At 43.6% G+C, this 15,672-nt stretch overlaps 1 protein-coding gene across 2 annotated transcripts in view; it reads right to left on the reverse strand.

The window, feature by feature from the left end:
* Positions 1-15,672, reverse strand: part of HNF4A (hepatocyte nuclear factor 4 alpha) — a 62,711-nt gene that overhangs the window by 17,132 nt on the left and 29,907 nt on the right. The window contains exon 1 of one of the 2 annotated variants that reach the window (XM_053394129.1): positions 6,044-6,310. The exons of the other annotated variant lie outside the window; for it this stretch is intronic. Within the exon in view, the coding sequence (XP_053250104.1) occupies positions 6,044-6,164 (121 nt within the window). The 5' untranslated portion in view covers positions 6,165-6,310. Of the gene's footprint in view, positions 1-6,043; positions 6,311-15,672 lie in introns of those variants that run through there. 2 annotated transcript variants of the gene reach the window in all.

Genomic DNA, 15,672 nt, shown 5'->3' on the forward strand with positions numbered 1-15,672 from the left:
TGTATAATAAATCATAACATTTCCTCTATTTCCAAAACAGTACCCCACAAAACAAACACACACAGCTTTGTGCCATTTTATTGTTTTGCTAGCATATAATGCATGTTGTAGTTATTTGTATGAAACATAATAAAGATATGATATCTAAATGTTGAATAAACATGTCTTCTAGCTGATAGGAAGCTGCACATTTTGAAATTAAAGTTTCTTACAATCTCGCCACTCCATGGCAATCTATGGGAAAAGTTATGTCTTCAACCAGGGTCCTTATTTTTATCCGACAAACATTGCAGGGGTCAAAGGAGGCTCTGAAATGGTTCAAATGATTTCTGTTACTGGACCAACATTTCTCATAGGGAAGCAAGCTTGCGAGGGCCACAAAACCAACTTCTCGCCTGAACAGCAGCTTTGTACAACTTGAGAGCTTGTACAACTTGAGACCATTTGCCCGTTGTGATGCATTGTATGAATTAGTTGAGATACTTGGGACTGTGGCAGTTCCACCCCCCCACCACAAAAAAAACCCTTCTCTCAAAGAATTTACAACGAGGCTTAGTTTTCTAGCCTGAAAGAGGTTAAGATATGAGCTATTTGCTGATGGGAAGTTTTCAGGCTTCTGCCGGATAAGTTAAGCCAGGAAAAGACAGACTTCAGTCTAGTGGGACTTAGAGCCCCTGAGTAGTCCCTGAGCAAAGGATTTGTTGTAAGTACTGGAACTAAGCTGATCTCACACAAAAACCCATTCCTAGTTACCCCAAGCTTTGTTCATCCCAGCAGCCTAATTTAGAGTGTGCACATCATTTTGTTGTTGTTAGAATTGGGACTGACTGACAGAAATTCCTGCCAGCCTGCTGCAAACTACCTGGAGATCAAATTGTAGATCCCAATATATCTTCTGCCCACCCTGACTTAGGCTGTTCTTGGAAAATCATTTCTGAAGCATGTTGGGAGCCGCTGTCCTCAAGGCTTGGGTCTTGATCCAGTCTTGCTAGCTTGATCAGAGCTGTTTTATTATTTATATTTCTAAGATGTTACTGGAGTCTCCCTTACAAAGTCTAGAGAAATATGGCTTGTTGTAGTGCCACATGAAGCAGGCAGAACATCCCCAGAAGATTTAAGAGTGCAAGGAGATTCATATTTCTTCACTGCAGGGGGTTGGACTAGATGACCCTCAGGATCCCTTTCAACTCGACAATTCTAAGATTCGTTTATTCTATGATACAAGAGCAGGTGGTCCCCAAAGCAATGGAGAGGGAGCAGCATCTGCATGTGTCAGGAAGAAAAGGAGGCCTATTCATTTTTATCCTAATTCTTAATTCCAGCCTGCAATGAATCTGAACAGCGCTTGCGGCCGTTGCTGTTGTGACTGGAAACCGTATTAATCTTGTTTTAGAGCTCCAACATACTCAAACACACGTGCACACTTCTCTTCGTGCTTCTAATGCAGTGCATCTCACAGTCCTCAAAAGTTTATGTCACAGTAAATCTGCTTGTCCATGTCACAAGGTACTTTGTTGCTTCTAATTACATCAGTTTCCTGGGGGGTGGGGAATCCACATAACTGAGAGGGATGGCAGGGGGTGGGGTGGGGAGGTCGAAAATAACTAGAATCAAGTTCACTTCTGAAAGAAAGTTCAGAAACAAACAAGTGAGCAAGCTCCCTGGTTGTTGGTGCATTACTGCGAGAAAGAGAAGGTTTGTGCTGCACTGCTTTCCTATTCTTAAAAACACAATTTCATAGAATTTTGGAATTGGGAAGGGACCTTGGGTGCCACCTAATCCAGCACTGCTGATCAGTGCAGGAATCTTGGAAGCACAGCAACAGCTGTTGTAACAACAACAACAACAACTACAACAACTACTACAACAACAACTAGCTCCATGGTGGGTGGAGGTCTGTGGGTGAGGAGAGGTCTGATTTCCTTACCGTAGCCACCTTGCAAAAGCGGCCTCTGACAGTCACACCCAAATGCCAAAATGTATTTTGGAGAAACCTGCAAAAGTTTAACCAGAGACCATGCTCTTCTGCTTCATGCTTCCTGGGGGTGGGAAGTGAACATACGTAATAGAAGCTCACTGTATGACTGCTTTTAGTTGTCTGAAAAGCTAGTCTGCACACAGTCCTTAAAGCAGTTTTTTCCTTACTCATCTCTACAGATGGACAAGTCTGTCAAGTTCAGTTTCTCTCACTTTTTGCAAATTGTTTTTTTCTCTTCAAAACTCCTGTACACATTTCTCCAAATACACCCGTCTTTGCAATAATTTTTCCGCAATGTAATGCATTTTAGTATGTTATTTTAACTAAGATATGCTTTCCCCTTATATATGCAATTCTGTACACACAGAGGACTGCATCTCAAAATACAAAAAAGTGTGAATTTCACAGGATGTCTTTTGGTTTGCAGGTAGGTTTGCAGAAAACCAAGTTTCTCCCCCATCTTTACTGGTTGTACACCATTAGCTTGAAATATGACAATAAGGGCAAGGGTTAGGAATACAGAATTTTGGAAAATATAAGAATGTTGAAAGTTAGGAGCAATATTAGCGATAAAGGATTGAGTGCTGATAGAGAGGGACTACGATTTGCAGTAGCAACTGTTTAAAGAACAAGCATGGCACCTATTCCACAACCTTCAGTTATATCTACAGAAGCATAGGACAAGAAGAGAAAATTTAGTATTTAATTTAAAAGAGAGTGCAAAGCTCTGTTGTTGTTGTTTTTAAAGGATGAATGGCATGTCTTTGCCTACATTGGAATTTTGCTAGGATTGCATAATTTATCATACAGCAGCTTTCTCTGCTGGGTTTTAGAGGGAGCATTTAGAAATGGCTAAGACACCCAAACTAAGAAAACCCTGTTGGTTATCGCTGAGTGGAAACTGCAGGACAGTAATTTTCTGTGAAACATAAAAATACGTTGTTTGTATATGATGCCTTTAAAATGCATTGTAAACTGCTTGGAGGTTCTCCCACCTCCTAAAATATAAGTGATATATATGATATTGTCTAAGTAAGTAAGTATTTTGAGAAACTTCCAAACCGGCAGACGTGGTTGGCAGTGAAACAGCCTCAGGCAGTGGTGTGCTCTCTGTTTAATCAGAGGCTAGATGGACACCTGTCAGGGACACCATAGTTGCATCCTGCATTGTAGTTCTTGCACTGAATGGGGGTTTGCCTTAATGAGCTCTGTGGTCCCTTTCAACTCTGATCCTGCAACAGGGGTGGGGAACAAATAGGAAGTGTGAGGATCAAGATCCCAGTAAGGGGATAGGCAGGGCTGGCACAGGGAGTCTGCACTGCTTGTTATGCCACTGCCACACCACCCAGGGCCAGATTTAGGTTTGATGAGGCCCTAAGCTAGTGAAGGTAATGGGGCCCTTTATATGTCCAGCTGTCCTTTGTCAACAACAAATTGTAGCTGTTTTTTGTGTTGAATATATGATATATGGTAATTTATGGACCTAATAGGTATCTAAAGCCATTTGCACATATCAAATAGGAGCCTATACAACACAAAACACTGTTGCTGTGTGTAGGTTTTATTTTATTTGTTTTTTATCTTATATTTTGGAACTGTACATCCAGTTTCTTTTCCCTTTAATTTTTTTTGGGGGGGGCCCAAGAGAGTAGGGCCCTAAACTATAGCTTGTTTAGCTTATATGTAAATCCAGCACTGCACCCACCCACTTCCTCCTCTTCTTCTCCCCCACTAACAACAAGGCTCCTTCTCCCCCCTCTCTTTTTCTCTCCCTCCCTCCACCCCCAGCTTTCTTCTCCTTCTGCCATTGGTTTAACACAGGTGTGAAGAACCCGTGACCCTTCAGGCGCTGCTAAACTACAACTCCCATCATCCCAGGCCATTCGTCATGCTGGCTGGGGCTGATGGGAGTTGGAGTCCAGCAAGCTCTGGAGGGGCACAAGTAGCTCATCCCATTTTACAATATCCCACAGTATTATGTACAGGTTTGAATTGGCTCATGGCAATTAAATTTCACACAGCAACTGGGGGGAAAGATGCTCCAGTATAATGTTGTTGTCCCAAACAGGGTTGGGTTATATTCCAAGGCTATGATATATTATTGTACATTTCAAGTATTTATATTCCACCCTCAGAAGTAAAAATAAAACATAAAATAAAAAATCCATGATAATATTGCCACCTTCCCAGTGTTAAGGCAATCAAAAATAAAGTGTTAAAAAAACCCCAGACAACCAGGCAAATATTCAATGCACGCACTATAGAGGAGACCTGTATGCATATTCAGAGAATTGGTATTGTGCTTATTAAATAATGACAAGTGCGAAGTATGAAACCCTTTCTCCTTGTAAAATCACTCAGTAAAGACCTAATAGGTGTCCGTATTAAGAAAATTTGAGTAGAGAAGATATCTTTCTGAATTTCAGAATTAATGTAAGGCATGCTTCTGAATTACACTAAGATTAGCCATTAGCCTGTTCAGAGAATCCACGGGTAAACATGCCAAAACACAAATCTTGGATCTTGTGAACAAAAACAAATCCCCAAACGTTTTAGGAGTGGAATAAGCTAATGACTCCTATGGGCTAAAGCAGCTGAAGGAAGCAGAAATGTCAGCCTGCAGTACTTCTTCATTCCTTGCTATAAAACATGCTGAAGCTGTTTGCAGTTTGAAAAGCTGCAAGGCTATTATTTTGGCCTCACAGCCTATGCACACACTGGCATAAGGCAGGATGTCATTTTCTACTGCGAAATGTGACTAGCAAAACACCCCAAAAGGCTACATACACACTTGACAAGGTAATCCAGGAATTTGTGAGTTATCTTATGCATTTGATCCGCGAGGAAGGAAGTTTCTGGATCAAATTTTGCCTCGGCCGCAAAATCATTAGGTGCACTTCAGCCAGACAATGTTTATTAGCTTCAGCCCTGCTACCTGCAATATGGGAATAATAATCTGGGCCAACGGTGCAGCGCTGCTCTAAGGATGAGCTCTTTGGCCTCTCAAAAAGCGCCGGATATAAACAGCAAATATTATTATGTGAAATAAGCACACAGTGGCCCATCTCTATAGCACCATTCTGTGTAAATTTACTTGCACTTAAGTTCTAATGTGTTCTGTGGGGCTTACTCCCTGGTTTGTGTGCATAGGATTGAAGTAGCAGATCTTTTCCAATCCTTCCTGAATCCTGAACCTGTATCCCTCTAAGTCAGTGGTTCCCAAACTTTTTTTGGCCATGCCCCACCTAAGCATCTCTAAAATCCTGGTGCCCCGCCCCCCCGTGACATTTTGTTCAAAAAGTGAACACCTGTTCACGTGGAGGAAGCCTAAAAGGCCATTACCTATTAATAACTCACTCTCAAATCCCCCCCATTCAAATTGCCCCCCTGCACTGGCAACATGAAGAAATGTATTTGGCATAAAGACAAATTCTGTTCCTAATGAGTCCTTGTACCGCAGAAGTGCCTCTAGGCAGGGAAAACTATACTGTATTATCTAGTCACATCCCTTCGAAGCCAATCCCTTCAGGAGACAATCACAGACACGAGTTGGAAGGGATGCCGATGCAGGAGCCCCGCTGCCAAGTTCTTTCCGATTCTAAATTATATTTTTTCTTAGAATTTAAACCTCTTGGTTTGGGTCCTACACTCCGGAGCAATGACCTAGCTCTCTACTTTGTTCCCTTCCCCCTATATGCTCACCATCCATGCAACCTTCTGGGGTTCTTTCTATGCCTTCCTCTGACAGATATGTCATGGGGGAGAAAACCCGTAATACTCTACAAGATTTCTACGCCGCACCCATCCCTGGAAAAGTCACCCGGTTCGAGCTAAGCGGAGCACTGCTCAAACAAAATCTTGCAATAAACAGGCAGGGAGGTTGGAGCCTGGAGAAAAGCCTCTGCCGACAGGGAAGGTTTTCCTTGGGACAACAAGGAAACAGACATGCAATGAAGCCTCCACACCATCCGGCCGCTCCTGCCTGTTTGCAAATGCGCCTCTGAAGGTCAGCTGTCCCTTGCCCAAAATTTAACAGAGAAGAGCAAAGTTCCGAGTCGGACTTACCGTTGCCTATTGCCAAGACTTGCATGTTCTCAAACTCCAGAGTCGTGTATGCCGGGTCTAAAGCCGCACTATAATCTGCCATCTCCATGTCTATCAGGGCTTTGGAAAGGCGCATTATCATCAGCAAACACAGGCCAGATTGCAGTGATTCCGCAGCCAGAGGTTATTGGCCCCTCAACCTCTCCAACTGATTTTGCCGGCGTCCCCTATCTGTTGGCCTTTATTTCAAATATTTCTCTGAAAGGATCTGCTGAGCTTCAAGGCCTATACAACCCAGAGGGGTGGAGGCAAGGGGGGTTAATCTTTAATCATCTCACTGGTGCGGACTGCTCTGCTCAGCTCCTTCTGTCTTCCTCTCTCACTTCAATTTTGTTTATTATTTCTTATTAGTCAACGGCACAATGCCGAGGACTTCAGGTTTGAGTCAGGTGTAATAGGTATGCAAGTGATCTATGCTAAACTTTCTCAGGGTCTTCTGTACCTTAATCCCAGCTGTTAGGATTACCCAGTGCTATTTTTCTAGAAAAAGAGGTGCCAGAACTCGCCACGAACACCTCCCTTATTCTTTTATAATGGCACCTCTACCTGAGAGGTGCCAGAACTGAGTTCCGGCTGGGGAAAAAGCCCTTACTTGTAGTTAAAGTGCCAAAGAATTGGACAAACGGATCTGGAATATAAAAAAGCACTGATTTTTCTATTCCTAGCTTGCCGCCATTTCACCAATCTAACTCTTTCTCCTCTCACGCCCTGTTGTCTCTCTGTTTGATGAAGGTCAGCAGAATTGTAATTCTTGCTCTGTCATACACGGGCCTTTCGTTTTACTTCCCTATAAAACGATGTTTTACAGGCTGCGACTTCACTGTAAACAACTCCCACCTCATGACATTTTTCTACCACACATCTTTCAGGGCCAGGCAAGCTCTGAAATGTCAAAGTGGGCCTTCGCCATATTCCATCGTGCGATGGTACTTCGCTTGGACAAGTAAGATCTTCCTTGTGGTCCCCTCCCACAGATACCGTTTAGCATTTGGGCCAAATGGCATGTGACACTCTAAATCTACGATCAGATTGCCCAATGTCTTTTTTAGAAGCTTGGAAGCTCCTGTGAGATGCTTTGAGAAGCAGTGCTGGGGAGGGGGCTCTGCTTAGCCCTTCCCCCTGTGCCATTTTCCTGATTGAAATTCTATCCACCCTCCTCAACCCGACAGCTAATAGCCTTGGCAGGTACAGTGCAGACACCTGCACTTTTACTCCAACCAATTAACAGCTGATTCAGATTCCAATAAATATGCACAGAAGTTGAGTTGTCTACATACGAGCATGTGTTTTCTATCATGCAGGGAAACACAGGTTTTGAATATTGGGGTGGGGGGCAGGTTATGCCAAAAGAAACTAGAAAGCCCATGCAGTGTGGTATTGGACTAGGACGATCTGGGTGCAAATAATTGTTCTGTAATATTTCCTATCTGCACCATTGCTCACTTCAGAAGCATAATCACTGCATTGATTGTGAAAAGCAAATGAATAAGACCTTTGGCTATTTGGCTTGATCACTATCAAACCATGAATCTCTTCTGCAATTGTACCAAAAGTAGCCTTTACAGACCCTCCAAGTGTCCCTGTTTTAGGGAAGTCGTCCTGGTTTCTGATTTAATTCCAAAATGTCCCGCTTTTCCTTAGGATATCCCTATTCTCATTGAATAAATGTTGGAGGGTATAATGTTATCTAACCCCTGAGCCGTCTGAAGGCAAACCTGTATAGGGAAGGTTTTTTTTTAATGTTTAATGTTTTATTATGTTTTTAGAATCATAGAATCATAGAGTTGGAAGAGACCACAGGGGCCATCGAGTCCAACCCCCTGCCAAGCAGGAAACACCATCAGAGCACTCCTGACATATGGTTGTCAAGCCTCTGCTTAAAGACCTCCAAAGAAGGAGACTCCACCACACTCCTTGGCAGCAAATTCCACTGTCGAACAGCTCTTACTGTCAGGAAGTTCTTCCTAATGTTTAGGTGGAATCTTCTTTCTTGTAGTTTGGATCCATTGCTCCGTGTCCGCTTCTCTGGAGCAGCAGAAAACAACCTTTCTCCCTCCTCTATGTGACATCCTTTTATATATTTGAACATGGCTGTCATATCACCCCTTAACCTCCTCTTCTCCAGGCTAAACATGCCCAGCTCCCTTAGCCGTTCCTCATAAGGCATCGTTTCCAGGCCTTTGACCATTTTGGTTGCCCTCCTCTGGACACGTTCCAGTTTGTCAGTGTCCTTCTTGAACAGTGGTGCCCAGAACTGGACACAGTACTCCAGGTGAGGTCTGACCAGAGCAGAATACAGTGGCACTATTACTTCCCTTGATCTAGATGCTATACTCCTATTGATGCAGCCCAGAATTGCATTGGCTTTTTTAGCTGCCGCGTCACACTGTTGGCTCATGTCAAGTTTGTGGTCAACCAAGACTCCTAGATCCTTTTCACATGTACTGCTCTCAAGCCAGGTGTCACCCATCTTGTATTTGTGCCTCTCATTTTTTTTGCCCAAGTGCAATACTTTACATTTCTCCCTGTTAAAAGTCATCTTGTTTGTTTTGGCCCAGTTCTCTAATCTGTCAAGGTCGTTTTGAAGTGTGATCCTGTCCTCTGGGGTGTTAGCCATCCCTCCCAGTTTGGTGTCATCTGCAAATTTGATCAGGATGCCCTTGAGTCCATCATCCAAGTCGTTGATAAAGATGTTGAATAAGACCGGGCCCAAGACAGAACCCTGTGGCACCCCACTAGTCACTCTTCTCCAGGATGAAGAGGAACCATTGATGAGCACCCTTTGGGTTCGGTCAGTCAGCCAGTTACAAATCCACTGAGTGGTAGCATAGTCAAGACCGCATTTTACCAGCTTCTTTACAAGAATATCATGGGGCACCTTGTCAAATACCTTGCTGAAATCAAGGTAGGCTACATCCACTGCGTTCCCTTCATCTATCAGGGTTGTAATTCTGTCAAAAAACGAGATCAAGTTAGTCTGACGTGACTTATTTTTCAGAAATCCATGCTGACTATTGGTGATCACAGCATTCCTTTCTAGGTGCTCACAGACTGTTTGCTTAATGATCTGCTCCAGAATCTTCCCTGGTATTGATGTCAGACTGACTGGGCGGTAATTATTTGGGTCCTCTCTTTTCCCCTTTTTGAAAATAGGGACAACATTTGCCCTCCTCCAGTCTGCCGGGACTTCGCCTGTTCTCCAGGAATTCTCAAAGATGACTGCCAGTGGTTCTGAGATCACATCTGCCAGTTCTTTTAATACTCTTGGATGCAGTTCATCTGGCCCTGGAGACTTGAATACATCTAAACTAGCCAAGTATTCTTGTACTATCTCCTTAGTTATTCTGGGCTGTGTTTCCTCTGCTGAATCATTTGCTCCAAATTCTTCAGGTCGGGCATTGTTTTCTTTATCGGAGAAGACTGAGGCAAAGAAGGCATTGAGGAGTTCAGCCCTTTCTGTGTCCCCTGTTTGCATTTCACCATCTTCTCCTCTGAGTGACCCCACTGTTTCTTTGTTCTTCCTTTTGCTACGAACATACCCATAAAAGCCTTTTTTGTTGCTTTTAACCTCTCTAGCAAGCCTGAGTTCATTCTGTGCTTTAGCTTTTCTGACTTTGTGTCTACACGTGCTGGCTATTTGTTTGAATTCCTCTTTGGTGGTTTCCCCCCTTTTCCATTTTTTTGTACACATCCTTTTTTAATCTTAACTCAGTTAAAAGTTCTTTAGATAGCCACCCTGGCTTCTTTAGGTACCTTCCATGTTTCCGTCTCATTGGTATTGCCTGAAGTTGTGCTTTTACTATCTCCCTCTTAACAAACTCCCAGCCATCATGAACTCCCTTTCCTTTTAGTATTACTGTTTATATATGTTGGAAGCCGCCCAGAGTGGCTGGGACAACCCAGTAAGATGTGTGGGGTATAAATAGTAATAATATCCTTATGGAATGGGATGTCCCTATTTTCATTGGAGAAATGTTGGAGGGTATGCCTTTATGCCCCATTTAATTTTTGTGGATATTATGCTGCCTGTGCATCACTGATTTGACATTCAAGTGCTTATTCCTGCATTTGGGGCAGAATCAATAACTACTAGATTTGTACATGTTCTTTCTCAGACTCATAAGACGAGACCCTGTTTTACATGTCTGGATCTTCTACATTTATGCTTTATTTGCTTTTTTTATACTGTTTTTCTGGTTTTAGGTTGTGCTTTTTAAATATTTTAATTATTATGGGCTGGATTTAACTAACTGATGCCACTAGGACCTCCACTAGTGCAGCAGGATTCCTCTTGCACTGACAGAGCAATCTCAGCACTACATTAAATTCCTATCATATTGTTTATTTTTTAGACAGTACACAATGTAGAGATGTTGTCCTCCCCCCCAAAAAATAATAATAATTAAGTGGTATATAAATGATTTTAAATAAATAAAATCTTCTCTCGGAGTCTGCACCACTCAAATCAATCTACCGTACATTCCCATGTATTAGTCAAAGTTTGTTTCCTTAAAAATCATGCAAAAAAGTGGAGGCGGTCTTATACATGGGTAGTGCATAGGGTGGACTTTTGATTGGCTGCTGCTGCGGCTGTCAGCAACTATTGTGCGTGTTATTGGTTGCGGCGTCAATGTGTGGTGTTGATTGGCCGACGCTGCGGCAATTGGTCGGGTGATGATTGGCAGCCTCTGCTGACGAGGGGACAGATGGGAGGCAGATTTTGCGATGTGTGCGGGTGAGCGATTTTCGGCATTCCCCGCCCTAAAAAAAGCTCAGCAATTCTCGGTAATACCCCCCAAAAAAACTCAACAACTCTGAGCAATCCTCCGCAAAAAAAGCTCAACTTACTGCTTTCTATCTCCCCCTATTTTCCGAAATTTCAGTCCCCCAAAATAGGAAGCGTCTTATACATGGGGGCGTCTTATAGATGGAAAAGTACAGTACTTATATTTTAGTTAGAGCTATCCGAAGTCCCATTAAAGGCATTCACAGTTTCTTCACACAGCCAACTGGCCTTGTGCACAAGTTTCTGATTAGCGAGTATGGAGGGAACCCCAAAATTAATTGCCCTTTGTCTGGTACTTGTTTTCATCTCAAGCTTGGAGAGACACCATTATATGCAGTGACTTGGTTTTCAGTGGCCTCAGCTGGGGAGGAGTTTTATGACTCGCTGGAAATTCTGTTGTGTAACCACCACAGATTAATAACTGTAAATCAATTTATTGTTTAACAGCATCAGCTGAATTGCACTGAAAAGCCAGTAATAATTAATGATTATGGCAGTTTTGTTTATTTTTTTGCAACCATTTTTATGATTTAGTTTCCATGGAATAAATTAATGACCCTGAACTAGTTTTCAGCAACTCTTTGCTAGGTAAACCAGACACTGATTTTAATCCTTGGATAAATCTGGTTTCCCAAGGGGTATTCTCCAATCTACCAGCCCCCCAGTTACCAACACAGACTCAAAAGAAGAACATGGCAGGACAAGTGGCAGTGGCCATGAGATTGGGGGGGGGGGGCAGTGAAAGAATCTGAAAAAAGCAGCCATATACAGTACTAAATGGAGAGAAGCTACCACCTACATCTGTTTGAAATACAAGTTGGTTGGTCTTGTATTGGACACATGGACACATATTTAGGGAACAAAGCCCCACCTAGAAATCTGGTGGGGTCAGGTCTGAGACATTGTGCTGTGAACCTCTACCTATTCTCAACCTCTATCTATGTGTAAGTAAACCATATACCATATTGGCCCGAATATAAGCCGCACCTGCAAATAAGTTGCACCTTTACAATTCATAGAATCATAGAATCATAGAGTTGGAAGAGACCACAAGGGCCATCGAGTCCAACCCCCTGCCAAGCAGGAAACACCATCAGAGCACTCCTGACATATGGTTGTCAAGCCTCTGCTTAAAGACCTCCAAAGAAGGAGACTCCACCACACTCCTTGGCAGCAAATTCCACTGTCGAACAGCTCTTACTGTCAGGAAGTTCTTCCTAATGTTTAGGTGGAATCTTCTTTCTTGTAGTTTGGATCCATTGCTCCGTGTCCGCTTCTCTGGAGCAGCAGAAAACAACCTTTCTCCCTCCTCTATGTGACATCCTTTTATATATTTGAACATGGCTGTCATATCACCCCTTAACCTCCTCTTCTCCAGGCTAAACATGCCCAGCTCCCTTAGCCGTTCCTCATAAGGCATCGTTTCCAGGCCTTTGACCATTTTGGTTGCCCTCCTCTGGACACGTTCCAGTTTGTCAGTGTCCTTCTTGAACAGTGGTGCCCAGAACTGGACACAGTACTCCAGGTGAGGTCTGACCAGAGCAGAATACAGTGGCACTATTACTTCCCTTGATCTAGATGCTATACTCCTATTGATGCAGCCCAGAATTGCATTGGCTTTTTTAGCTGCCGTGTCACACTGTTGGCTCATGTCAAGTTTGTGGTCAACCAAGACTCCTAGATCCTTTTCACATGCACTGCTCTCAAGCCAGGTGTCACCCATCTTGTATCTGTGCATCTCATTTTTTTTGCCCAAGTGCAATACTTTACATTTCTCCCTGTTAAAATGCATCTTGTTTGTTTTGGCCCAGTTCTCTAATCTGTCAAGGTCGTTTTGAAGTGTGATCCTGTCTTCTGGGGTGTTAGCCACCCCTCCCAGTTTGCTGTCATCTGCAAACTTGATCAGGATGCCCTTGAGTCCATCATCCAAGTCGTTGATAAAGATGTTGAATAAGACTGGGCCCAAGACAGAACCCTGTGGCACCCCACTAGTCACTCTTCTCCAGGATGAAGAGGAACCATTGATGAGCATCAACCATTGATGAGCAATTGAAGGGGGCAAAAGAAAAAAAGACAATACCCAGGCTGCTTCCTGGGGAGGAGCCACGCCGCTTTTCCGGCGGCGTAAGGTCTCAAATATAAGCCACACTTTAACTTTTCAGGGTCTGAATTTGGAAAAAAAAGTGTGGCTTATATTTGGGCCAGTAAGGTAACAGAAATTGCCAGTGGCTTTCTCCAGTACTTGCATTCAAAGGAAACCAAGCCTAGGTAGCTCTCAAACCCTGAAAACATCTCACCATTTGAAGAAAACGTGTTTGCATAGCACTTGTGTATATTGGACGCATCCAAACTAAGGGAGTTGCTTTCAGTTAGCCACAACTGAGATCGATGGGACAGGTTAATCAAGACTTAAGTTCTGTTGATTTCAGTGAGAACTATGGGCAACTAATGTAATCTGGATCCAAACCATGGGCTGGATATAGTAGCTCATGGTTCTCAATGAAAACAGGAAGCCTATGATTCAGGGTGAGGGTCCCCCCACCCCCAGACATCCTTTTTATTGGGCATTCATGAATACTTCTGCTCATAATGCCATTTGGAAGGTTCTAGGCCAGGGGTTGTCAACCTGGTCCCTACCACCCACTAGTGGGCATTTCAGGATTCTAGGTGGGCGGTAGGGTGTTCTAAGGCACTAGCTGAATCCTCCTTCCATCGAGCACTGGTGGGCGGTAAGGAAATTTTACCATCAAGAAAGATGCATTAGTGGGCAGTAGGGCTGACTACCCCTGTTCTAGGCAAACCTACTTTCAACACTGTTTATGCACAAAAGTACCACAAGGGATCTGCAGCTTGGTTTCCAACCAGTGCATGTTCCATAACTTCCTGCCAAAAACCTGTAACTTTTTACAACACAAATGTTCTGTTGTTATCCACCCGCCACATTTTCGTTGGGCCATAGTGCAAGAGTGCCCCTCCAGGCAGCAATAATGCAGTAACATTAAGAACATAAGAAGAGCCTGCTGGATCAGACCAATGGCCCATCTAGTCCAGCATCCTATTCTCACAGTGGCCAACCAGATGCCTGTCGGGAACCAATGAGCAAGATTCAAGCACAAGAGCACTCTTTACTCCTGCGGTTTTCGAAAGCATTGCTTCCCCCAACTGGAGGAGGCAGAGCACAGCCATGAATAGCCCTCTCCTCCGTGAATTTGTCTCATTTTCTTTTAAAGCCATCCAGGATGTGGTCATCATCACTGTGTCCTGGGGAACTGAGTTCCATTGTATATGCACTACCTGGAAAAGGGCTTTCTTTTACCTGTCCTGAATCTTCCAACATTCATCTCTATTGGATGCCCATGAATTCTAGTGTTATGAGAGAGGGAGGAAAAACTTCCCCACGTCCAGTTTCTCCATGCCATGCAAACTTTGATGAACTTCTGTCATGTCACCTTGCCTTTTCTCCAAACAAAAGTGTCCCAAACGCTGCAACCTGTCTTCATAAGCGAGTCACTGCACTCCCTTGATCATTGGGGAAGCATCACAAAACCACCAATAAAGCAGAATGATGTGTTGACGGTCTAGTATAAATCCACTACGAATGCACTACTATTGTGACAATGGCATGTTGCAGAATACTCCAGCAAAGGAAACAAACAAACAATGGAGTGCAGAAACCACACACAAAGCACAAACATAAGCCACACTCTTACCACAGTCACATATTTCTTGTATGTAGTTCCTAAACTACCGGTAAAAGCAATACTGAGAGGCCTGGTTCAGAATTACCATCTTCCTCGTGGGGGGATATTAAACAGAATAGCACTGCATGACCCCTGAGAACGCAGGTCATTTGGAACAAACCAATGCTTTCTGATGGCTATTTACATGGATCATTTTAATGCCACGCACCCTATGAGTGCACTTAATGAATATGCAAGACTATCACACAGCTAGGAAGTTCCTGTGTTCGTGTGTTCCACCATCCATGTGATCTCACTGAGAAGATAAGAGCCTTGCTGGATCAGACTAAGGATTCACGTAGTCTAGCATCCTGCTTCCTGTAGAGCAAACCAAATACCTGTAGGAAGCCCACAAGTAGGACATTAAGATCAAAGGCTAGGGCTTCTTCCTACTGCTTCTCTCTAGGAGCTGATATTCAGGGGCATATACTGTCTCTAGAAGTTCATAACAACAACAACAACAACAACAACAACAACAACAACAACAACAACAACTTTATTATTTATATGCCACCCATCTGACTGGGTTGCCCCAGCGAGTCTGAGGGGCTTCCAGAAAAATATAAAAACACCACAAAACGTCGAACATTAAAAACTTCCCTGTACAGGACTGCCTTCAGATGTATTCTAAAGGTTGTGTAGTTGTTTATCTCCTTGACATCTGGTAGGAAGACCTTCCACAGGGAAGGCGCCAATACAGTGGTACCTCGGGTTAAGAACTTAATTCATTCTGGAGGTCCGTTCTTAACCTGAAACTGTTCTTAACCTGAAGTACCACTTTAGCTAATGGAGCCTCCTGCTGCCACTGCGCTGCTGCGGTGTGATTACTGTTCTCATCCTGAAGCAAAGTTCTTAACCCAAGGTACTATTTCTGGGTTAGCAGAGTCTGTAACCTGAAGCATCTGTAACCTGAAGCATCTGTAACCCAAGGTACCACTGTACCGAAAAGGCCCTCTGCCTGGTTCCCTGTAACCTCACTTGACTAAGTGAGAGAACTGCTAGAAGGCCCTCTGACATGGACCACCTGGCCCCTGTGGTTGGTGCAATTGCAGCTCACCATGGTT

Source organism: Podarcis raffonei, chromosome 6 (genome assembly GCF_027172205.1).
Source record: "Podarcis raffonei isolate rPodRaf1 chromosome 6, rPodRaf1.pri, whole genome shotgun sequence".
Classification (NCBI taxonomy): Eukaryota; Metazoa; Chordata; class Lepidosauria; order Squamata; family Lacertidae; genus Podarcis; species Podarcis raffonei.